The sequence below is a fragment of the Danio rerio genome, chromosome 11, assembly GCF_052040795.2.
Source record: "Danio rerio strain M-AB ecotype USA chromosome 11, GRCz13ab, whole genome shotgun sequence".
Taxonomy (NCBI): domain Eukaryota; kingdom Metazoa; phylum Chordata; class Actinopteri; order Cypriniformes; family Danionidae; genus Danio; species Danio rerio.
In genome coordinates, this window is record NC_141031.1 from 24,564,209 (window position 1) to 24,590,783 (window position 26,575).

The window sequence follows — 26,575 nt, forward strand, 5'->3', positions numbered from 1 at the left end:
TGTAAACAGTGGATTCAAATCACAAGTCTTTAAAAATGCCAAGGTTATAGTTTTATGTAAACACCAGTAAAAACAGCAAGATCATGCAGGTGCGTAGTACATATATTACTAATACATCTTAAATATTGTGTCAATTTTAAAGGCACTTGTGATCAAACAAAAACAACTATGGCAGATAACATGTAGATTTATTGACAGAGCAGCTTGTAAAATTACCAATTAAACTTTGCTAACTTTATAAACTATATTCTAAATTCTAAACACATCAGTGCCGATGGCATCTTTAAACAACATTTTTGGATCATCCCTGGGAGAACAAGCCCACAAAGAGTATATCCATTAAGGTAATGTTTACTAACAAGGTATCAATTCCAAGTACTGAGGTCCCTTCTTTGTACCTTGCTTAAATGATCTAGGATGATTTGGCAGATCCTGGATCATTAAGTTCTTCACACAAGTCTGGGAATCAGATTAAAAAATATAAAAAGCTGCTTTATAGTTTCATGTGTCAAGATTATTTAGCAATTTATTTAGTTTTACTTTTAAAACAAAATTTCTTTATTATAGTAGGCCTATTCAAGTTTAATCAAAAAAAGCATTTTGATATTGGTAAGTGTCTGCAACTTTTGCGAAGCATCAAATCACTGCCAAACTTGCTGTCAAAACTTGTGCATAACTGCTTTAACTATTATTACTTTCCTTAAAAAAAAATGAGAATATTGGCCATGTCTATTAATTATACTAAAGCGGGGTTGGCAGTATGCGTTTGTATCTATAACATTTATATTAATAAATGTTTTTTAAACACTTGTGTAGAGAACACTATTATAGCTAAATATCATTTTTAAAAACGATTTAACTATTTTCCCCAGTGTACATAATCTATTACTACTGTAAGAAAATATCAGCATTGGGTACATTCTTTCAGTCCCACCTTTGCTTGAAATGACCCGATCTAATCCTGATTATTTGAAATTAGCCTGCTCGCTAGCAGGTTTAAGCTACCAGACCTATTGTTATGACAGCAACTCTCGGATGAGTTTTGAAGAACGAAACGATCCTGGATCGTGTCAAATTGTCAGTAACCAAATCTAGCAAATTGAGTAATCCATGTATGAAGAATGGACCCCTGGCCTGTCATACTTGATCCAGCATTTGTTTTAGTTTTCATGTATGTGTAAACAAAAATCATTTTGAAAATATCATTTAGAAATGATTTTTTTTTTTGTGTGTACTTGTCAGTTTTTGACTACCACGTAATTTAGATGTAGCCTTAAAGGACACTTTTATACTTTTTTTTTTATTTATCATTCAGTTTTTGTATGTTTGTTCTGTTTGGTAGCATGCATGAACACAGGCGCTTAATGTATGCACTCTAGAAAGCTTCATCTTCAGCCATTGTCTGTGCTTCCCAAATGTTATGACAGAAACAGTTGCTGGTTTCTTTGAATCCACTCACACAAGGATTCTTCAACATGGGTGTCTGTTGTTTTTGCGATCCAAAGTATTTTGTTGTTGTTGTTCATCTACTGTTATTTGCTGACTCTTTACTTTTTGAACTGATACAACAGTCTGATTCAACCTGCAACTTGTAGAAAAATGAAGTAGTGCAAAAACGTTTCAAAGTGCATGTGCGGACTGTTAGTACATTGGATGACTCACGTGTAAAGACACTCGTAAAGTATATAACAGAAGTATACTTTGGGTTTAAGACATAGGTAAACGTCTGACTGTTTCAAAAGGAAGACAGCTTAATTATACTTCCTGCTAAGATTCTTTTTTTAAACCAAATTGCAGAGTAGAATCTCATGTATGCCTTGTTGAGAAGACAATGCCTGAATGCACTGCTTCGAGCTTGCTGAAGAAAAAATTAGGGACAATCATTAAAAAAAAAAAAACTCAAATTAAACAAAGATTTGAGAAATACTATAATATATATGTCTACAAATAATGTGGGGCACAGTGTTTAAGTTTGCTTGCAGCTTTTCTTTGGAAACTGCCGAGATTCAAAATTAGGAGGTTTTAGTCATCTGCTTCTCATCTGATCCTGCTTTGGTTGGGTTCTTGCTACGATGATTTCTGTGCAATTCAGTGTGATGATGACTCTGTAATGAGATGTAAATTCACTGGGGCCAGTATGATTGCTGTCTTCTGAAATGCCTTTTTTTGTTTGCTTATTTTGTTCAGAAAAGATGCAGATGTCTGAGAGAGCCAAAGTACACTTATAAGCTAGCTAAAGTTGCATTCAAAATCAAAAAAATATAATCAGACAATAATGAAGTTGAGATGATCATTCTGTAATTTTGGAGCCGCTTGCATAGATTCTGTGGTAACTACTGCTATAGTTCATATTTCTAGTAAAAGCTGCTATATTCTAAAGTATGTGAAAATACCACACATAATAAAATGTCTTTACACCAAACTACTTCATTATTCAGTCCAGTGTTTGAAATAAATCCTTCTGTAAGATGATTTATATATCTGTGTGCATCGGTGTAAAGTAACAAATTACAGATACTCAAATTACTGTATTTCAGTAGTTTTTCTCAGGAATTGTAATTTACTAAATAGTTTTAAAAATTAATACTTTTACTTTTTCTTGTACATTTTTAGTATGTTTTTTTACTCCACTACTTTCCTTTAATCCTGCAGTCACTACTTTATTTTTTCTTGTCCATGGGGATTGGCCAAAGTGAAAAAATCTGAATCAGTCTGATCAAATAGCACATAAAAAGTAAATTGAATCATACTGAACAATATCAAGACAGGAGCGCTTTATAAATGCAGCAAACCTTTTCGAAGCATTAAAATGTCCTAGAAAATTGTCCAAAAATCTTGTCAAAATCAATGACCCAGAAACTTTTTATAGACAGGCATGTCACTGATGAGAAAATTAAGGATGTTGACTGTATGATGACTAAAATCACTAAACAGCCTTAAACAATCAATAAATGGAACAAATAAAGAATGGAAGGAAGGACCAAATAAAGGAAGGACTGAACAAGGAATAGAAGGAAGACCCGAAGGAAGGAAGGACCAAACTAATGAAGAAATGAAGGAACAAATGAACGAACGAATGAGAGGAGGAATGAAGGAAGGACAAAATAAATGAAGGAAGGATTCAAGGAAGGACTGAACGAACAAATGAATTAATGAACAAAGGAACAAATGATGGAAGGAACTAAAATCTAAATAAATGAATGAGCAAATGAATGAGGGGACGAACAAAGAAAGGAACAAATGAATGAAGGAAAAACAAACAAACTAATGAATTGAGGAAGGAATGAACAAACAAACAATGGGAGGAAAATTAGAAGGAACGAATATTGACCTTATTCTCCGCAGACGAGCGGGCGCTGCCATTTGAATCTTTTTGGCATGAGACTTCCGGTCTCATTCACTTCCATTCATTTTTAGACATTAAAAACTGCTCGTTTCGCTGTTTGATGTTGCAAACTTATATTTCCTTGTTATATTATTCTACTTGGTCTGTATAGTCATGCAAACATTTGTTTGTAGAGCAAGTAGTTTGACCGTTTTTTGCCGTTTATTATTTCTTGTCATTTCTCCCATAGGCGACTGAAACGGAAGTTCTAAGACAATCGCAAAAACAGGCGCACTTCCGCATTTTAGAATAAGGTCAATAGGAATATCACTGAATGCACCACAGAATATTACCTTTACACATCCCTGCACAAACTGCCTGAAAATGCACCAACTTTTCACAGTGTAATACTCACTAACCTTGAGTATTTTTAAAAGGGCAATTAATGGTACTTTTAAGTATGATTTTTCAGCACTCTTTCCACCACTATTTGTGTGAAATGACAAGTAGTTAAATTTTCTGCTAGTAATGCAGTGTTTTTTTCGGGATTTCCTGGGTTTTGTTTGTGGGTATTTTGAATTACCATGTTAGAGTAGAAAATATTTATTACTGATCACACAACCATGCTTCCCTGATGAAATGTGAATGACAACCGCAGCTTTACTTTATCATGTTTGCTATTTGTATTTTGGTTAATCATCCAGCCCCACTGTTAAATATGGATGACGCAAGAAAATGAATATATATATATATATATATGAATATATATATATATATATATATATATATATATATATATATATATATATATATATATATATATATATATATATATATGAATATATATATATATATATATATATATATATGAATATATATATATATATATATGAATATATATATATATATATATATATATATATATATATATATATATATATATATATATATATATATATATATATGAATATATATATGAATATATATATATATATATGAATATATATATATATATATATGAATATATATATATATATATATATATATATATATATATATATATATATATATATATATATATATATATATATTCATATATATATATATATATATATATATATATATATATATGTTGCTAGTGAGGCATTCAGTGGTTTGATGAATATGCACTTCGCTTAGCTTTGGCACCATGCTTTTCAGTGAGCTTTGGTTTGTCAGTAGGACATTAGGAGTCTCTGAATTTCAGAGAAAGAACTAGCCTCTTGGAAATGCTCTTCAGATTTGCCGTATTGTTCTACTAGTGAGGGTTCAAAGTTCCAGATTAGTCATGGTGTTTTTTTTTTACAAAGAGCACTGCTAAATATGTGTGGACTGTTTGTGTGAGTGTGTGTACAACCCTACATATCTGTGTTTGTGCTGGGGGCCTGTGGATTCATACATACATACGTGTGAACAACAAGTGGCTTTGAGAGTGCCACCTCTGCAAACTGCCACAGATCCACAGAAATCAGATCCGCAGGCGGAGGCCGTATTTACTGTGGGATAGGACAAGTCCTGGCCCAGTCCTTCTTTTGCATAATAGTGCTTCAAAAAGCAGCGAGCGTGTTGATTCCTGTGTGACTGGCACAGCCAATACACAATTTCGAGTCAGCCACAGTCAAAATTAGGCTACCAGGCATACATGCTATCTGCCAATAACTGCTAATTACATTGAGCTTTCAATCGTTCCTAAATATTTGAGGCTTGTGCCTCAACATGAAGTGCACTTATTTAAATTGTGAAGAATTCTTATCTCAAGGCATTTAGGCAATAGCTTGCATTGGTCATTGTGGTGTTTGCATTTATTTGAAGATGAGTTTAAATTTAAGATGTTGCAATTCATTTTCATTTTGCTGTTAATCTGGGGTGCTTTGATATCTGTAATAGGTATAACATGGAATGGATGGAATTTTACAAGTTTTTCATGAATTAAAGATTGCTGTACATATAATCAATCAGATCGTGAAATGGACTAGTGTCTGTGAATACTAAACTGCAAAATGACTATTTAAATCTCTTAAACTCTATAGTTTTGTACACATCAAATGTGTGTGAACCCCATGTTGTCTAAAGATATATCTCACTATATCATCTCACTATATGAGGACACACAAACATCTTTAGAGCTGCTCTGAGATTCACTTATGCACTGTAAAAAAAAAAAAAAAAACTTGCTGCCTTTAATTCTTATGTTGAATTCAAAGTTTTCTAGTCTTCTCAACTTACATCAATCAAATTGATTAATAATATTAAGTTCAACTTTGTGTAACTTAAAAATGTAGTTGAAATCTGATTAACTTAATTAAAATAAGCTGAAATATTTGATGTCTTGACCTTTTGATTTATTTCAACATAAATGGAGTAAGTTCACAGTACTCATATAGATTAGTTTTTTACTCAAGTAGTTTGTTGGAATCTGGTTCCTCTTACATTTTGTTACCTTATCTTATTGGGTTTTACAGTACTCAGTTGGTTTGAGTTCTCTTCTTTCATTGGGTTTTACTGTGCTCAAGTTGCTTTCCTCAAATGGATTAAGTTCACAGTACTCATTAGAATTAGTTTTTGAACTTAAATGGTTTGTTGCAATCGGTTTCCTCAAATGGTTTGAGTTACCTTTTTGGGTCTACAGTCTAATAAAGTCAGTAGGTAGGTATTATTTATTATAAACTACTCAAAGTAGAAATAATAACAATAATAATAATAATAATCAAATTAAAACAAATTGTCAAGAAATAATAACACTATTTTTCATCCATGGTTTTATTAGACCCAGTAAAATAATGCAATTTGAGAAAAAGTTGTTTCATATTGTTCCAAAAACTGTAACTGTATATATAGTCCTTTTAATACTACAGTTTAACAACAATAAAAATGTAATCCAGATGGAAAACAAGATGCAATCAACTAAAACAGGGGAACAAATATGGAAAATATAAAACTGAATTTAAAAGAAAAACAATACTGACTTCAAATGGCTGTAGTTAAGCCCAACTGGATCTGCACTCGTAGTCTAAAGAACTTTATAAAAACACAAGCTTGCATGAGGCTGCCTGATTAGGGATGTGGCGCCCGTCCGAGGCTAAACACTGCCTGCATTGACTGGCCTTCTTCAGCTGTAGCGTCTTTAGTGTTCTGTGTACAAGCCTGACTCACTGTGGGAGATGAAACATCCACACTAACTCCCTGCTCTCCAGACTGCATGACTAAAGCTTTTTTCGCTAAGATACACAGAAGGATTTGCTATTTCAAAAAATGTGATTTTTTTTTTCCTTAGTTCAGCAAGAATTAAGACTAAAGGCTTTTTGTGAAATTTGAAACTTGAAGAACTGCCAACATCTCTGCTTCTGCTTGAATTGAGTTATGATTTGACAGTGATGACAGAGAGTTCTGTTTGTTTTTAAGATTTATGAAACCTGTAACAGTTTTTACATAAAGTGCAGATATAAGAGAACTTCATGGATGTGGAAGACTGCAAAAAAGCAACAAATTCCTGTTATATCTGTGCACGGAGCTTTGAAAAGATCATTTTGCATTATCTTTCACAAATCTATGGTCAACGGTGCAGAAAGCAGTTATGTGATGTGATGGTGGATTATTTCTCTTCACATTAAGAAATCTTGTAACTTTAAGTGCACTGGTAGACAACTTTCTGTGCTTAACAATCTTGTTGCGCAGATCATTTGATCTAAGAATTGCTAAATCTCTAAATTATATTAATGCACGTTTTATACATACTCAAGGACAGTTTTTATTATTAATTTTTCTTAAGAATGTTCTCTTTTCATGATAGTGTATTTGTCACAATACATGCCACAGTTAACTTCTTTAACAAGGTCAAATGTGTACAGTATGTGTGAATCTGAATCAAGGGAAATATCTTAAATTACATTGCACTGCATGATTTAATTTATCATATATACAGCTTTAAAAAAAAAAAAATATGTGAGAAAAGGATACTAAAAGCTGAAAATCGAATGCTAACCCACCTAACGAATATTGAAATATTGTGGTCCGGCGCAAATTAACAGCTGACTGGTGCATAAAAATTAGAATGAGTTTCATTTACTTTAAAGTTACTTATAGCCAGTAAAATATTTTTGGGGACTATTGAAAATTAAAGGAATAGTTTATTCAAAATGTTTAATTGTGTAATTTATTATTCACTTTCATGTTGTTCCAAATCTGCAAGATCTCCATTCATTTTTGAAACACATTCAGATATTTTTGTCCCTCCAAGACTGCAATATTCAAAGCCCAGAAAACTAGCAAGGAAACAATAATGTTAGCCCCTTTCACACATATAAACCTTAACGGAAAATTACCGGCAATTTTCTGGAAAGGTCTATATTTGTGAACAGGCCCTTTTTAAAAATACTTGTTTATTAGTTCCGCCAATTTTCTGGAAAGATTAGTTGTAATATTACTGGTAATTTACCCGAATGCTGTGCTGTGAGAAAACAGAAGGAAAATTGGCAGAAATGTGTGTTTACAATTAGTACACACTGACGTTAGATATCTGCTCCAGCCAATCAGAAAATTCAGACGCATTCACTTCCAAACCGCCGTTTGTTTACCTTCAAGCTCTACTTCAGTTGCTTGACGCATGTGCACGGGAAGCAGCCAATGAGCACCAGCACACATATTATGGCCATCTTAACATATGAAAGTGTTCCTCACATCTTTACATCAAAGTTGTTCACAGTACTTGTCCATCCACAAAATTTGTAATGTAATCAAATGTGTAAACATAGCTGCGTTTTTAACTTTGGATGTCTCTGGGACAAAGTAGCTGTAGGAACTTTAAAGCTTAAAATAAAAGTGAAATCATTAACAAAAGCCAGACTCCTTCTATGTTTACAAATACAAGTGCTGCCATTTAGAGCTCATTTCTGGATAATGATGTCAGAAGTTACTGTTATTTTGGAAGGGATGTGTGAATGGTCTTTTTACCTGAAAAATTCCGGAGTGTTCTTGACAGTGCGAACAGTACTTTTTTGAATTTACCGGTAAAGTCGTTCCAGTAATTTTCTGGATATTTACCCGTATGATTAACCAGGTTGTACATCAGCAGCACAACACGCATGCAGTTCACAGTGCTCTCATGAAAGTGTGTCCTGTATCGATGCTGAAAAGAAGAAACTGCATGCTGAATGATGTTATTATTATACAATTTTTTGTTCATACAAATGTATTCCTGTAGCTTCATTAAATTACATCTTAACTACTGATGAGATGACACATAGACTGGGTCAAAGATGAATAAAGGTATTATGGATTTGAAACTACATTAGGTGTAGGAGTAATAGACAAAACTTTCATTTTTGGGTGAACCCTCTCTTTAAAAGTTAGCAGATACAACTGTATGAAGCAGGTAGTCTTGATTCACAGCTAGAATTCACTACAGAATGTCTTTAAGAGACCATAAAAAATGTATTGTTATCTAACATTGTTCTCTTGTCAAATAAACTCTTTACCTTTGGTGCTACTCCTGGCCCACAAAATGTTCATAACTAATGGGGTTGGCTTTGGTGCATCATTAAAAAATGTCTATATTTTCATTCTGATTTGAAATTTCAAACACTGTCCAATAAAAACTTTTGAGGGAAAATTAGATCACCAAGCGACCACAGTAACTAATGGCCCACTGATGTACAGTATATATATTCTGACACAACTGAGCACTCTTGTTCAAATGGATTGATATTAACGCTACATATTTATTAGATTTCGCTCAACTGGTATTTAAGATGTATACTTTGGCGTCTCTTGACATGTCTGGTGCAGATATCACTCGCAGGCCTTCTTTGTTTGGGAAATATTGAGGGGAATTCATGATGTTGGAGAATTGTGAGGTCTGTCTTGATGCTTGGCCTGATGTTTTGTAGTTGCTGTTGAAATCCTCATGTAGGGGGGCATTTGTGCAGTTTTCACATCAGTCATAAATCTTACTGGTAATAGAATGGCAAATTAGCAAGCGTTGCTCGAGAACATTTGGACTAAAAGAGTTCAAATGAGAGAGCAAGAAAGAAAGAAAGAGAGAGATCAATGGTGACCTATGAGGCAGCTGTTGGACATTCACCAGTGTGTTTGAAACTTCCTGTTGCTGCTTTGTAGCCAGCAGAGGTGCGTGACTGTGCAAAAGCAAATGTTTTTATGTTAAAGAGAACCAGGAGACGTGGCATGTCACGCTCGGAGATGCCAAGCCCTGAAACAGATACAGACCCCCACTTTCTTCACAATCTTGTATCTCCTCACAGAAACTTTCAAGCACAAGATATAGTGCTGTTAAATCCTCCTTAAAGCCTGTTAAATACCAGACATTTTCTTTTTTTAATGAGCTTACAGTGTTTTCCCCCTCCTCTATTGTACTTGCTAAATAATCTGTGAATTTGGAGAAATTCCAAAACAGTTCTTTTGAAGCTTTTCCCCCCTAAGTGCGTGTTTTTACTCTTGGCCAGTTTACAAGTCCAGATTAGACTCTATTGTTTCAGAGCCAAGCTTAGTGAAGACGTTACCGTAGCTATCAGCGCGTCTCTTCAGAGGATCAGCCACAGACATTTGCTTAATTATTTTCTTTTTGCTTCCCTAATTACATCCCTGAGGGGTCATCGCTTAAAAAATTGTGTCAAAGTCATGATGGGCTCACAAATGTGTAACAGGGGAGGATGAATGTGGGCTTTAAATGAGGCGCTCTGCTTTAATCCATCTGAGATGCTCCACTAAGTGGCACCACCTGTTTCCTGTAGCACTTAATGCAGTCGCAGTGCATTGAGGAAGGTGAAGATGAATGCGAATAAATGGGAAACACTCATTTTTGTTTCTGGGAGCAGTAATTAATTTAAAGCCCTGTCAGGGATTGACCATGGGGATGGAATACATTGTCTATGGTAGACATTTTCATGTAGTTGTACATAAAATAATGTAGAAAAAAATTATTCTGACTCTCATCTGGAGCACTTAATGCTGATAGTCTTTTCCAGGCTCCGGAAAGAGTCTAAATAAAAAAATAAAAAAATAAACATAAATAACTAAATAAATGGGTAGTAAGTTGTTTAATGATTTTGTATGTTCTTTTTATAAAAAAAAAAAAAAAAGATTAATTAAGTATATATTACTTATATATAAGTATATATATTAACTATGCAGGTTAGGATTATTAGGCAAGTTATTGTATAATGATGTTTTGTTCTGTAGATTATCAGGAAAAAATATAACTTAAAGGGGCTAATAGTTTTGTACTTAAAATAGCTATTAAAAAATTAATAACTGCTTTTATTCTAGCCGAAACAAAACAAATAAGATTTTTTCCAGAAGAAAAAATATTATCAGACATACTCTGAAAATTTCCTTGCGCTGTTAAACACAATTTGGGAAATATTTAAAAAAGAAAATAAAAATCAAAGGGGGGTAATAATTCTGACTTCAACTATATATATATATATATATATATATATATATATATATATATATATATATATATATATATATATATATATATATATATATATATATATAAACAATTGCAGCATTAAGGATATTTTCAGTAAAAACTTAAAACATAAATACACAGAGAGAGGACATGTCAACAATATATTGAACCATCTGTTTATATTTTCCAAAACAACTAACCACAGAGTTGTGGGAACAGAAAAATATGAATCTGTAAACAATTTTTAGATTTTAAATGGGGAAATGCGTTATGGATGTGACTAAAAAGTCTGTGAGTATAGTATACAACATACTTTGTAGAAATTTTGTGAAATAAACTGCACAACCCAAAAGAAACAATGATAATCAAACGGTTAGGAGTTGGCTCACTATAGAACAAAAATTATTTATTTTATTTCAATGTACTTTTTTTTTTCATTTATGAAGAAAAAGCTCCGTTATGGATGTGAAAGGTGGGAAATTGGCACTTGTGTGTCTTTGGTAAATCGATTATAATTCTTTGAGAACATTGACAAAGACATTTGAGTATTTGTACAGTACTGTAAAATTCAAGCCTACACAATTAAACAGAAAGGGTTTAGTCATGTATTGAAACGATAATGTATGTACTGTAAAAAAAAAATCAGTCCTTTATTAATATAAAAAAAAAATTATTTGTTGTGGACTCCAAAATGGGATATCATCTCATAAAAATGTTGTAATTAAACAATTAATTTTAATAATTGCAACACAACTGACCTGAAAAATCGTAACGCTGGCCAAAAAAAGCAGAAAGATAAGATGGTTGCATCAGGTTACCAATTAATTGATATGTGGAGTCACCACACAATTCTGACTACAAAATCATGTTGCACGCATGCAGACACACATACTATATACTGTTGCATTCACTCCAGATGCGGAAGAAGAGTCAAACACAAGTGATTTACATGTTAAGTCAATGCGAAGATGCAAATAGACATTTTGTGTCACGATTTGAGCGTTTTGCGGAATTGATGTGCTTAATGCACGAATCCGTCTAGTTGGAAAATCTGAACTTTAGCAGACATTCACGTTGCGTGACCCAATCAGGAGTTATCTCTTGTAGGTGCATGATTATGACGTAGCGCCTTTTGTTGGTGTCTTGGGGGAAAATCCCCCTGTCGACATCAGTTCAAAAAACTGGGCTCGGCTCAGTTGTAAGCACACTGAAAGCTTTCATCATCCAGGTACAGTTTCTGGAGGAGTTTATGAACTCACAGAGCTGGGTGCACCTCTGAATGGATCTAGTGGACTCAGACACGTCTCCAAATGAATCAACAATGTTTATCAGCCTTCCCAAAGCACATAAACACAGCTATTCTCTCAATAAAGTCCATGTTAGCCATTTAGCAACAAAGCTACAGTCACCAGGCAGACAGAAGCCCTGCCCATGACGCAAATCCGTGTCTATTGCTCTGTGAATTTGAGAGGATTTAATGCACGAATGAGGCAAGTAAACTCAAAATGTTCACCTGTCTATTTACGCAAGGTATAGGCAGGTGGGTTTGATTAGAGTTTGAGCTAAATTTTGCAGGACACCGGCCCTCCAGGACAGAAGTTTTCCAGCCCTGCTGTAGACACTGCCTCAATAAAATAGCAGCCATTAACCTCAGCTCGCAATTGTTGATACTTGCAAATAGGTCTTACAAAAGCACAACTGCTTAACATAACCTATAGTAGCTCCCAGCATGTACAGCTACATTCCACATGTTGCATAATGATATTAAAGAGAGAAATCTCAATCATTATGCGAACACGTTACAACACATTAGGAATCTGTCCTTGATGACTTTTAGCCCTCCACATTTGCACCTTAAGACACAATAACTTATCTCAGAGAAATCTGAAAGTACAGCCGTTATGAATTTGAGGAATGCAGCCTGCAGCGTAGTTTGATTCCATAGCCTTTCAATTCCCAAATCTGTATCCCTCTGTTCTCTGTGCCCTGTGGCCAGCACATTGTTCCAGATGCCTACCGAGCTACAGCGAGCCTGGTCTGCCAAACCTGAAGCCGATGATAATATTAGCCTACAGCTGCATAAAATCGACCTCATTTTTATGCCTTTCATTTCATCTGTTCTTTTACCTCTCCCCCTTGTTTTTCTCATCCTCGCGCTGTGCTAGCATGATATCACCCTCTGTGGATTTTAAAGAGTGATGGTTTTAATTAGTCAGGGTAATGACAAGTAATTAACTCCCAACACAAGTGGCCGTTGCTCTGCTCCTCCAGGCTCGCCTCTGAGATTGCCTGATATTTAACAGTTTTCTTTGTCACGTTACTCCAATCCATTTTTTTCCTCTCTCTCCAGGCACATGCCGAATTCTGCAGATGCAAGTTTTACTGTTTGACTCTGCAAATTATCTCTGGATTGAAAAGGATATTATTTTCGCTAAGAGTATACTTTTCAAATAGTGTAATCTCTTGTATTCCATTAAAAGCCGAATTTACAGTCATCGCTGTTCGGGGAGGTCTCGTCAAGTCAAAGGAGAAGTTGTGGATCTCGGAGTTGGGTAAAAGTTTCAATTCAAGCCCATCTCTCGCTTAGTCTTCAGTTCAGCTATTCCGCTGAGACGCATGGGGGTGTGAAATATCTCTAAGTCTCCTGTCAGTCTCTTTCTCTTTTGTCTCTCTCTTCTGAAAGAGCATTAGTTGGGGTTGCTGAGGACAGAGCGGCTCTGCCACAAAATAAAGAAAGGCTGGGGCTTGTGAGTTGAGAGTATTTCAAAGTGTCCCTGTAATGCCACATGGCTGCTCAGTCTCTAATACCAGCCCTCATACCTGACTGCTCGAAGATTATAGAAAGTCTCAGTGTGCTCTCCCAGACCTCAGGAGTAAATAAGGCAACACCACAGAAAGGAGAGAGAAAGAGATTGAGGAAAAAGAGACACAGAGGGAGATGGAGAGCTTTGAGGCAGGGAGAGTGACTCACAATCAGATGCGTATGAGTGTCTTGGCCTACTAACCAGGGGATGTTAAACACACCCGCCGGACATTGGTCATTTGGCTCACTACTTAAAGGTAAAGTGTGTCATTGGACTGTAATTACAGTTTAATACGCAGACTTGATGTTTCTGAAAAGTGTTCTATGGTTGTTCAACAGATTTACGTACTGTATGAACATTTAGTGGTGCAATGTATTGATAGCAGTTCAGTCAGTAAGTCATGTAGACTTGCACTTCTCAGAAACGAATACATCAGAACTTATGTTTTAAAGCAAAAAAAAAAAAAAGACATACGAGTAAATAATTCTCTGAAATCTCTCTGTGAGTGAAATTTCTCATTTAATCAGCGTGATATAAGCAAGTTTGTCTACTCAAGTAAAGTGAAGAATGGCGTCAGTATTGCAATATTCAGTTTCCTTTCAGCCAGATTCAGACCCTTAGGATATTGCACACAACCTCCACATTAGGGCTGCTCATTATATTGTTTTAGCATCGATATTGTAATGTGTGTGTCCGCAGTAGTCACAGGTTTATGATATTGTAGTTGAACAGGAACCACAGTTTAAACCATGCATTATTTGTTGAGTCATTGCAAATTTTAACCATAAATTGATCAATTAGTTTATCATCTGCGTGTGTTTTAAAGCATGTGACTGTGTGAGCGTTTCAAGCCACTTTAAAGAATTTTGGCACAAGATATTATGTTTGTAACTTTAAGAAAAAATTATTTTATTTATGTGTGTGTGTGACGCAAGTCTTAAAATGTCATACATTTTAAAAACAAAATTTCTTAAATTCAAATTTTAAAAAAGTCTTAAATTCACTAAAAATATGTTGTGTGTCTTAAATAATTTTAAACTGGTCTTAATTTTCCTCTGTCCAATTAAAGCTACCCAATCGGGCCGACATCCATTCAATCACTAACAATCCATCTTAATGAAATCAGGGAAAGAAAACAGAGCAATAACAGCCATATATCGCTTTTTTGCTATCTTTTATGCATACAAAGATGATTTACAGAAGTAAGGAGATTAGACTGTAATATTTAGAAATAGGCAAAAAACGTAAGGTTTTATAACAGAAATGCATTAGGTTGAATAGAAATTATGCTCAATTCGGACCAAATGCCAACAATTTTATATATTTTGGATTATTTATGTAATTGCCTCTACAATAAATATACTTTTAACAATGTTAAGCTTGTCGTTTATAAAAGGGAATGTAATATTATGTTGAAAATAGTGTATACAACTAGTTTTTTGTTTTGACAAGTTAAAGTATGTCGCTACGAAATGTAATTACATTTTTTTTGTGGCAAGCAAAAAAATATATATGTATAGGTCCAACCGGGCCATTAGAAATAATCATTAGTGTTTAGCCCTGTATAAGTCTAAAATTTAATTCATAATGGTCCTAAAAGGGTCTTGAAAAGTCTTAGATTTGACTTGATGAAACCTGGAGAAACCCTGAATTATCAATTTTTAAATTATCAATTTGTGCCTGAATACTGCTTGACTTCCAGAAAACTTTACCGTATGGATTATTTCATTTGAATATTTGCTCGATTGTGTTTCTCTGCTTGTGATTTATTATATTTCAGGCAGATGCACTCTTCTACAAAATAATCTCATTTAATCAAATTTTATGCATTCTTTTCGAATAGAGCTATTCATTTTATATGCTAAAATGATATACTCAATTGCAGTATGTATCGCAGAAAATTAAAATATTGCAATGTCAGCTTTTTTTTAAATATCATCTTATTCTGCATGCATGGGTTTAAGAGTGATAATATTGTGTTTTTTACTTATATATTTGATTTATTTTTGAATAAATGGCATTTTAGTCTAGTTTTGTCAGTACCGTTTTTATAATAAAACACGTGTGGATTCATTTTAATGGGTCAATCTATGACATCACAAACTCCAAAAAAAAAAAAATTGTATGTATTAAATATCTAAACTTAAAGTTACAAATAAAGGACTTTGGAGTTTGTAACATTGCGGGTATTTTATTTTATTTCCAAACATGCACACTACACTGATTAATACCAAAATATAAAAAAGCATAATAGGAAAAAAACAACAACTTTAATAGCGAGTTTAATAACATTTAGTTTTTTTGTTCCACAGAAAAAAAAAGGTTTGGAAATAACATTAAAATAACACAATTAAAATTTTTGAGATAACTTTCCCATTAAAAGAGTATAACATGGGCCAATGTAATATAGAATATTTTTGTGAACCTTTACAGGGATTGCACAAATAAGATGCTGATGTACTTTTTCCAAGGAGTCTTTACCACATGACACCTCATTCCTGTTGTCGTGGGAAAAGTGCTATAAAATTTAGGTGGGCTCCCCCCCACAACCCCGAACATTACATGTTGCACAATACCTCTAATGCCATAAAGTCTTTATGGCCATTACCCACATACTATATTTTTATTCCTATGTTCTTGAGTTGTTTACTGGGAGATGTGTGAGCCGTGTTTACAAGTCAAGTAAAATTTCCACAAATTTTCTGCCTGTAGGGTCTACATGCACTGCATGTGCATGGAATATACTATGCGCACACCATAGCCATTACATTTTGCACATTTTATTTATGTTTTTATATATTTGGCAAGCTCTAAAACAACTTGAGTGTCTAAACCACTGAGATCATTAACCCAAAGATCTGATTTTGAAAGGCTTTTGCAAACGTGGCATAATTGCTGAGATCATTAAGTGCAGGTTCTTGAAATTCCTCATCGCTTCAGCCACATAATATGGAAGGCTGAGCTGAAACCGTGATGCTGGCGCAGTAAATCTCCCCTGCCTGCTGTACGGCTTGATTATGATGAGGAATTAAAGCTCTGCCTCTGATAACTGCTGGGTTCCAGTTGCTAATGCTCAGTGATCCACAGCAATGGGAGAACAGAAGGCGCTGACGCACGCTTCACTGCCACAGTGGTATAAAGGCAGACTTCTGTTCAGCAGTGTTACTGAGGCAGGCTTCAGTGGTCTGTGTTTTAAAGCTAAAATGGTTCATAAACGTGATCCTTGTCTGTCCACAGCCCCTGCTCTGCTCTCATACAAACCCACAACAGCTTATAAACTCTCTGAACCCTGCAGGTTTCACTCCCTCGGTTTTCTCTTTGTCTGTTTCTTCCCTCTAGTAACTGGATATGTATTAGAAGACAGCTTTCTAAAATACTTTGAATTATCCATAGTTCAATATGTCAGCATAATGACAGCTGATCTTTTATTTTATCTGTGGTGTCTGTTTCCTTGGTGCTCTAAGTTTGTGTTTGTTTACTTTTTTTATTTGCTGTAACTGTTATGGACTGGCCATTTGTAGCCTCGATGATTTGTGACCATCCTCCAAAGCATAAGGGATTTCATTTAGTCATTCATTCAATAATAAAATATATATACACTGAAATTACTTTTTATAGGCGACGCAGTGGTGCAGTAGGTAGTGCTGTCTTCTTACAGCAAGAAGCTCGCTGGTTCGAGACTCAAGTCAGTTGGCGTTTTTGTCTGGAGTTTGCATGTTCTCCTTGCGTTCGTGTGGTTTTCCTCCGGGTGCTCCGGTTTCCCCCACAGTCCAAAGACATGCGGTACGGGTGAATTGGGTAGGCTAAATTGTCCGTAGTAAATGAGTGTGTGTGGATGTTTCCTAGAGATGGGTTGTGGCTAGAAGGGCATCCGTTGTGTAAAAACATGCTGGATAAGTTGGCGGTTCATTCTGCTGTGGCGACCGCGGATTAATAAAGGAACTAAGCCGACAAGAAAATGAACAAATAAATGAATGACATTTTATATTTAGTCACCTTGGAATTATAAGGTTCTATATGCATTCTTAATGATTTTGAGATATTGAGCTTTAAAGCTTTTGCATTCCATAGCACACAGTATGCTTGTAACATAAAAAAAAGTCTTAAAATGTAAACAACTCATAAAAAACATCCCATAATATAAATAAGTTGTCATTTAATAAGAATATGTCAATAACTCAGTTTTGACAAAAATGTCAGATAGAACCTAATAACTCTAAGGTGACGATATAACAAAAGCAGATACACAAAAACATTACAGTGTAAGGGAAATACTTGTAAATGTCTTAAATGTGTTTGTCAATGACGAAGCAAGTCTTTATGATTTATTTAGATTGTGCATGATTGCGTGCTGCAGGTAAAGATGATTTACATCCATTTACACCCAAATGTCCCAGTGCTGAAGAGAGGCTAAATATGTATTTTTGATCTCTTGGTTTATTCAATGAGATAAATACAATTAAAAGATTGTACACCAAGTCAAACATTTATTTCTAGTTACTACACTTCTGCCGGTGTCATTTTCTTGTTGCGACTAATTGTGGAACTTTTATCACGGTATATTATCATGATACTGACATAAGCTACAACAATGATTTCTTTAAGAGGTATAATTAGAAAAAAAACTTGGTGTGTTTCTTTATTGTAATTTATATACTTTTTCAGAGTAAATAAGTGTTTTAAACAAATTAAATTGCTAAAGGATGATAAAATACAACAGGTAACACTAAAGTCTCATTAATACATGTTAATGCATTAAAATCTAATAAAATCACAGAATTGTCATAGTTGTAGGGTGGATTAACATTAGAAAATGTTAATGGTAAAAAAAAAATCATCTGTTAAGTCTTCAATCAATTTTGTGCTCTGATGAACAACCAATTTTCTTAAATGCACTCTAAAAGTTCAAATAATAAATAATTATTTGTTTACAATTATAATTAATAAATATAATTATGTTTATTAGGCCTGTGCGATTTGGGGAAAATATCTAATTGCGATTTTTCTGATAGATATTGCGATTGTGATTTGATTTGCGATTTAATTTTGTAGTCAAGCTTTAGGTCAATAATTTGTAAGCTGTGTCAACAATTCTACGACAGCTCTTAAAAATGACGTGTTTTTGTTTGTTGTCTGTGACTTTAAAACCAAAATATTCCCATATTACTGATGTCCTGTTTTTCTTTGATATCTGTTAATGCTTCTGAAGCAGCAGACGCCATTAGTTTGTTTGTTTTTCCATTGTGGGCGCTCCGCATAGTTCGGTTGCGCAATTTTGATTAAACCGAACGAAAGTGTGCTTATTCAATTGGCTAGTTAGACTATCACACAAAGATGGCAGTCATGCATTTGTTTTGAGCAGGGGAAATTAAATAATACATATAAATATATTATGTCACATCCTCTTGCGATTAGCTAATCACAATGTTTGAAATTGCGATTGTGATTCAGTTTCGATAAATCGTACAGCCCTTATGTTTATTATCACAATATAATGAATTATTGAATAACTGCATATGTCTAGTAATTTTGTATCATGTTTTAATTACAATACGTTCTCAATAGATAGTATAAGCAAACTATCAGTTTAATAATTGTGTTGGATGCAGAAGAAATGGGCCAGGATAAAGATCTGAGTGACTTTGACCAAGCTTTCTTGTCATAACATGCCTGTCAGAGCGTCTCCTAAATGGCAAGTCCTGTGTGCGGCTCCTGGTCTGTAATGGTGAAAATTTTTCAACAGTTGTTCAAGGAGGACAGAAAAAAAGAAATACAGATGACTTGCAATGCTTGAGGGTAGTAATGCCCCAAGCAAATACAGTACTACTGTATTGCTTATCCTTTCTGGTCCAAGTCAAGATAAAATGGACCATATTCTCTTTGAAAACATGTATTGCTGTTCAAATGGACATTAAGTTAACCTGTACTATCTAAACATTGCTGACCAAGTTCACCTCTTTTAAACGCTGGTGTTCCCTGGAGGAACTGACCAAACTACACACATACAAATGGTTCTGAAGAGCATATTGACACTCCATTTGAACATCTTTGGGATGCTTGCTCTACAGCAGCATCACCTTCTAATCTACAGGAATTGAAGGAACTGCTGTTAACATCTTTGTGTCTGGTACCACAAGACTCCTTGCCTCAAGGGGTCTATGTTGTTGTTTATGCAGCATGTGCAGAACAGTATTAGGCAGATAGTCCTGATGTCTGCCATAATGCTATGAATCTTACGTTTTTTAAACCTTGGATGGAATCCATCCTTAGTGAAGATTAGTTATGTGATTTGATAAATAAATATTTATATTTAAATACTTCCTTTTCAGCTCACACATTCTCTATTTTGGTTCATTTTTTGTGACTTTAGCTGCTGTTATTGTGACTTTTTGTGCGCTGTCAGCAGCTGCTTCCAGATGTGAACTTACCAATTCCAGCTCCTTCATTACTACACAGGCACATGCAGGATATATAGGGCCCTGGGGTCTGAAAAGGACCACAGGATGCTTTTAGACCTCAGCAGGCAAAGTGTCAGGGGATATTTGTGCTGCTGGCATGAAGTGTTGCAAACAAGTTGTATTTTTATTTGTCATTGAGGTTGAGGACTTGAGAATGTTGACATTTTCAGTGAGCTATGAGCTCAGGCCCTGACAATTTGTGTGTTGTTGGGAGTTTTGGTTGAGGAAATGGGGGATGGAAGCCCCTCAAGAGTCACCTTTTGCTTGCTAGTTGGTGAAAAATTTATTAGAGAAAATGGATAAAAGCAACTCAGGGCTCGAAATTAACTTTTTTACTTGGTAGCACCGGTGCTCCCAACTTCAAATATTTAGGAGCACCAAAAAATTTTTAGGAGCACCAGAAAAAATTTAGGAGCACCCACCAAAAATGAATGAACACCGCTGCAAATTGTTTTTTAAGGGATTTATTGTATTTTAAAACAACATTAATAGGACTGACCAGAAACAAATGTGCAAAAACCAGAAACAACTATCTAACTAATGCTGCGAAGACATTGATATTTGTGTGCAATAATTCCAAAATGAATGTCTAATAATTAGGCCATAGAATATTAATGATGATAAAAAAATGACAATAATAGTAACAATGAATTCCATTTCTCATGATACTGCCTTAATTGTGCATGAATGTAGGTTATCTGCTATAAAAAGTCTGTTACTTTATGAAAAATAATTGTATAGTTTGCATCAAACAAAAATGAAGCATTGCAGTAAGAAATATTTATTTTGAACTGCTGTTTTTATATGCATGTCAATTTAATAAATAATATTTCTGCTACAAAACAAACAAAAGATTATAATAAATCATTCAATTCAATGAAGAAAGCTGCAAAGCAGTCATCAGTAAATAAAAAAATATATATACACCTTAAAAAAGAATAGACAAAAGAAAGTAAGTAAAGTCTCACTTCTATCACTCTTTAAAAGTTTTGGTTTCAGTTTGTGTCAATTTAAAGGTTCAGTCTGAGATGATCTTCATTTTTCTGTGTTCGTGGAAAAGCTGGCGAGTCAGCCGACCCAATTTATGAGCAGGCAGAGCAGGATTCTTGCGCTGACCATCGGCGCAGTACCGGTCTTTGTTATGAGCCGCAGTTTCAGTGTAAACTTAGTAAAGGCGAGCTTCTTTGGCGATGATATGTACAGTATTAGATTTGACTTTTAGCGGACATTTGCGCTGAACACGCAGTGAATGCAACGCATCGAGATTCGGGCACCTTCTCCAAGAAGCGCGTACTCGATTGATCTCAGCTGGCGGATCATTATTCACCACGTGACGTGTCATGACCGCTTTCATCTGCGCCTCAACTTTAGGTGGGGTTTGCAAACATGCGTGCTTTAAACTTATACACTTCAGCCGTTTGCATTTCCCGTGGTCATAAAAGCTTATTCCCTGTCATCTGACAGCGGAATACCTTGAGTGAATGACAACTAATATGAACCAATATAGCGGCAGGGAAGAGCGATTCAGCACGTTTTTACAAAAAATCTAAACAGGTCTCACTACAACCATTATCTTCAGTCGCACTAATGCGCCCAAATATATTATGAGGTCGCATAGATTAATTATCGGGCGCATATGCGACCAAAATGGTCGCAATTTCGAGACCTGCAACTGGTCAGCTGCAGACCTGTCTGATGCTGACATGTCAAGATCCTGACACACAGATACGTTATTTTTGACTTTTTTTCTGTCATTCTTACGTCAAATAATATGTTTCCAGTGGTGGAAAGAGTACTTAAAAATCATACTTGAGTAAAAGTACCATTACTTGCCTAAAAATGTAGTGCGAGTAGAGCAAAAGTATCTGTTGTAAATATTACTCAAAGTAGCCCTTTTAAAAGTACTCAAGATTAGTGAGTATTACGCTGTGAAAGCTAATGTATTTAAATGCAATTTTTGGAAATGTGACAACATCCTAAACCAACATCATATTGACGTCAAATATTGACCTTTCTTTGTCAGGTATGACGACCATAATTCAACGTCTGATAGATGTCATAATAGTAACGTCCACACAGCGTCAAGCTTTAACATCATTAGACGTTGATATTTGGTGAATTTTAGGTTGGTTGTTGGACATTGACGTCGACCTGACCTTGAGTTTTGATGTCAACCCGTTTTTTATTTCCAAACTGAATGCAACATCCCCTCGACGTTGCGGTACAACGTCAATCTGATATCATGTAGACGTCTTGTGCCTGATGGGTATTAAAGACTTAGATTTTAAAGATTAAAGTTTTGGTCATCATACAGTAAACATCCGTCATCTTCTCATCATTGACATGCATCTAAACAGTCTCTGGGTCAATGCGTGTAAAGATTTTGCACCTCTTCGACTTTTAGTGTTTCCAAACAGTTTTCTGCAATTATAAATCACCCATGTCTTGAGGTAGTTCATTATGATGCGATTTACCTTCTGTGCAATTTGATTGGACAGGAATCACAGGACTGATTTTTCTAATCCCGATAGACAAGAAAAAACAAAGTAGTGACTGCAGGTTGAAGGAAAGAAGTGGAGTAAAAGTACTGATACTGCACTAAAAATGTACTCAAGGGAAAGTAAAAGTACACATTTTTAAAACTAAGTAAATTACAATTTAAAAAAGTAAAACTACAGTTACAGTCAATTACAGTAGTTTGAGTATTGTTTATTTACTTTACACTACTGTTTGTTTCAAAAACAATGTGCAAAAGCATTATTTAATTGGAAAAGTACACCTCTCTGCTCCCCCTTTAAAAAAATTTAATGATTAGATAAATTATGTCCTTTCTTTGCTTCATAATATTTTGTTACACAAACTTTCTAAGAGCCTCATGTAGTCTCTCATTGTACAGCTACTCAGCCATGTTGATTCATGGTAAGGTAACTTAAAAAAAATAAATCAATTTTGTCAAAAATTGTCAAAAGTCAATTTTGTCAACAAACAAGAGAGAAACTAATTGTTTAAGAAATCCTTTAACGTAAACGCACAGAGTAAAAAATGGAGTCTGCCAATATCCAGTGAAGCAAAAGAAGGCAGAAAGACAGAGAGTCACTAAAGGAAATAAACAGAGCAATGGACTGATGTTCCGCAGGAGATGCAGTGTGTTTATCAGACAGCCAGTAAAGCCCAGCTGGCTTCCATTTGGGTAGGTATGGGCCAGAGGCCAAGACGAAGCAGAGCTCAGTTGCACTCAGCTCAGCTAAACACAGATCTTCTACTTGCTAAGACCCAGTCCTGACCTTCTTTGATGTCACGCTGCTCTGGCCTGCTCAGACAGCCCTGTGTAATTACCAGGCCACATAATAAGACCACTTGGCTCCAGCGCTGACTTATAAAACACGCACACACAAACACATGCTGCTGACCGCATGAATGCACTTTTACAGATACGTGAGAACAGCACCCAAACTAGTGCGCGTGCAAAGTGATGATCTAGCAAAATAGCTGGTGCAAATATAAACACATTTCTAAACCGAGCGTCCACATTGTACTGCTGTTGAATCAAGGCGCTTTAGAAATGCTATGAAAGCAGAGCTTTGTATAATCTTTGTGTAACTTGTATTTTCTTTCTCTCTCCTGCGTGTTTGTGTTTTTTGGCCTCAGAAGGGAATGAAACCGGTGAGCAGACAGCACAGAACTCAAACACCCCACCCATGGAAAAGACAGGAGACGTGGAGAATGGCAACAACAACAACAGCCTGTCCCAACCGGACCTCACCAGCACTCCTGGCAAAAGCATAACATGTAAGCATAAAACAATTGAACTATGCTTTTAAGCAGCATTTTGCCGTTTTTTTGCACTTGGTTCTGTTTCATAGTGTTTGATGGCACTGGTGGAGGGTCAACTCGCCTCTTACACAAGACTGACCAACAGCGATCCAGAATAATCTTATCAGATCTTACTATTTTATTCAACACAGGCTCATTCTGAAAACGTAGCCCTTAAATGCATTTATACGAAGATCGCGAATTTTGCAGCCAGAACTATGTATGGCTGCATTTTTGCCCTTAAAACGAACGCTAGGAGGCGGTATAATGCCATTCCTTTTCACGCTTACCAGCTGACCGTTTCCTTGCATATGGACGGGTTTTCTGCTGATACCAGTTTGTCTGGTAACTCAAAACGTACGTTGGTGGACTTGAGATGCAGAGCGGAGTTGAACACAAAGAAGGGGTTAGTGTCCGGTGAAGAATGGTTCAAAGCAGGTAAGACAAAAGCAAAAGCCAAAAAATTAAATAAACAAGTAAATAACAGGGTGTGATTGTGGTAAAAATCTGAAAACGTGGTAAAAATCAGGGGTCTTTTCTTTCTTTTGTCTTTCTTTTTTCTTTTGTCTTTCTTTCGCTTTTTAAAACACTGGGGTTGGGTTTAGAGAAGTGGGTAAGCGTTGGTCAAACGTAGAAAAGAATACTATTGGTTGTGTTTAAGGAAGGTGGTGGGTGGGGTTATCGGTTGGTTCATCGGTTGGTTGGTTGGTCGGTCGGTCGACAGAAGCCTCTGGTGGATTTACTTAAGAATAACAGGCGCGAATGGCACTTGCGAGAGAAATTTGAGATCTGAAAAAGCCTATACAGCGGCCTCTGGTGATTTGAGAAAATTAAAACTGCAAAACAAAATAAATAGCTCCTGGGATGTATTTTGCTTTCTCCAGAAATGTTTATAGGGATACCTAATCAGTATGAGCCTGGGTTGATGTTATAATTATTATTTTAAAATATTGATTCATACATGAAAAGCACTTTTTTTCCCACCACAAATTTAAGATCTCTGATATAAACAAGTCTGGTGATGTGATTTGTCAGGGAAATGTATCTATATGAAGGTTTTATAGAAGATTTCTCATTATTTTGTCATAAATACTATTAGGACTTTATTACACCTTATGGCTATTATGGCAAGTGGGATTCTGTTTTTATAAAATAGGAAAATTTATTTTTGTACATTGTATTGTTTGTAGTTTTTTTGCCCAAGTATGATTGGAAGCAATATGGGGTATGGGAAAGGTTTTTAAACTCACCCATATATGAGCTTTATCTCAGCATAGAGTGAATTAGTGCTCTGCTGGATTATTCAAATGCAAAGTTTATTTCAGTAAATCAGTGAAATTTCGATACATTGCTTGTGACTTTACATATTTACATATGTAAACAAATCTTGAACTGAGACTGGTAGTACCTGTAGACATTATAATAGATGGCGGCCGTGTTGACGTGTCAAAGCAACAGACAGAAACCGAACCTTGCTTTCTATTATATTGTCCATGTCAAATGTATGGACACACACAAACACACACCAAACAACAGCAGGGCAGAGGTGCGCCAGTCACTGAATCCAGTCACGGGTTCTCAACTGTCTGCCACATTCTGTCCTTATTTTATGCACTGTGTTTGTCATAAACTTACATGTAGCTCAAGTGACGGCATTCTGTATTTAGCTTTTCGCTTGTGTCGGGGCTCTGAACTGTCAAAAACTCTCTGAAATCACTTTTTCGGATGCGAAAGGTGGAAAAAAACCCAATTCTACTATCAAACATGATTGTTTTAAAGTCTGCGTGTGCGTGAAGTAAAAGTTGCTGCTGACTTATTATGATGATATTTTTACAACTGAAATAGACTATCGAGTATGGGACAGGATATATTTTTTGCGTTCCTTATTTTTCACTCACAGCAATCTAATACCAAAATAAAACTCGATTTACTTGCAAGGATTAAATGTTCACCTGTAGACTACAATGTGTGCTATAAAAATAAACATTGTAAATTTTGATTTCATGTGGATGTAACTAAACAAGCTCCCAACGACTCTGTAATTCAAGGTTTAACAGCTATTGTTAAAAATTTCCCTATGGAGAAAATGAATGTGTAGAGTTTAATGAATGAGCTTTTACCGTTGTGCTTTATATTTCAGTGTGAGTGCGTTTAACTTCAGGACCACAGCTTTGACTGATCTTGAAATCATGAGCCATGAATGTTCTGGTGATAAGGGTGATGTGTTCACCGGTGTGTCTGAGCAAGTGTAGATGTAGACCGGGTGTGTACTAGTCAATAGGCTGTGAGTAAGTCTTCTGACTAAGGGGTCGATGTGTCCTGTTAATAATGAGTCACACCAGCACCAGTCCCCTCTAGGAAAACATACCCACCCATAAACCTTAAATAACAACACATAATGACTAGTCACACACACATACAGACATCTGTTTGTTTTTATTAACTGTTTGTTTGTATTAAATTCATAGAACATTACAGTACAAAGTTTCTAAAATATATTCCTGTTAGAACCTAGACATAGATTCTCTTTGGCAGGACTCACCTTGTATCAGCTAAAGTTTGTTAAGAGGTGCATTAAATGGCTCACATTTGCCTTATTTAACAACCGAGATTTCATATTTTTTGGAGGTAGCCGCTATTGTTGTGATGTTGCCTTGGAAACTGTGCCAGTTGAGTTATAGCGCTGTTCTTTTGGCAGTCAGCGCCA

At 35.3% G+C, this 26,575-nt stretch overlaps 1 protein-coding gene across 2 annotated transcripts in view; it reads left to right on the forward strand.

Moving 5' to 3' along the window:
• The window catches only part of mdfi (MyoD family inhibitor), a 62,911-nt gene that overhangs the window by 1,546 nt on the left and 34,790 nt on the right, over window positions 1-26,575 (forward strand). Inside the window, exon 3 of one of the 2 annotated variants that reach the window (XM_087273695.1) lies at window positions 23,704-23,844. In XM_087273695.1, coding sequence (XP_087129821.1) covers window positions 23,704-23,844 — 141 coding nt within the window. The remainder of the gene's footprint in view (window positions 1-23,703; window positions 23,845-26,575) is intronic. The other variant, XM_087273696.1, reaches the window with a different exon arrangement.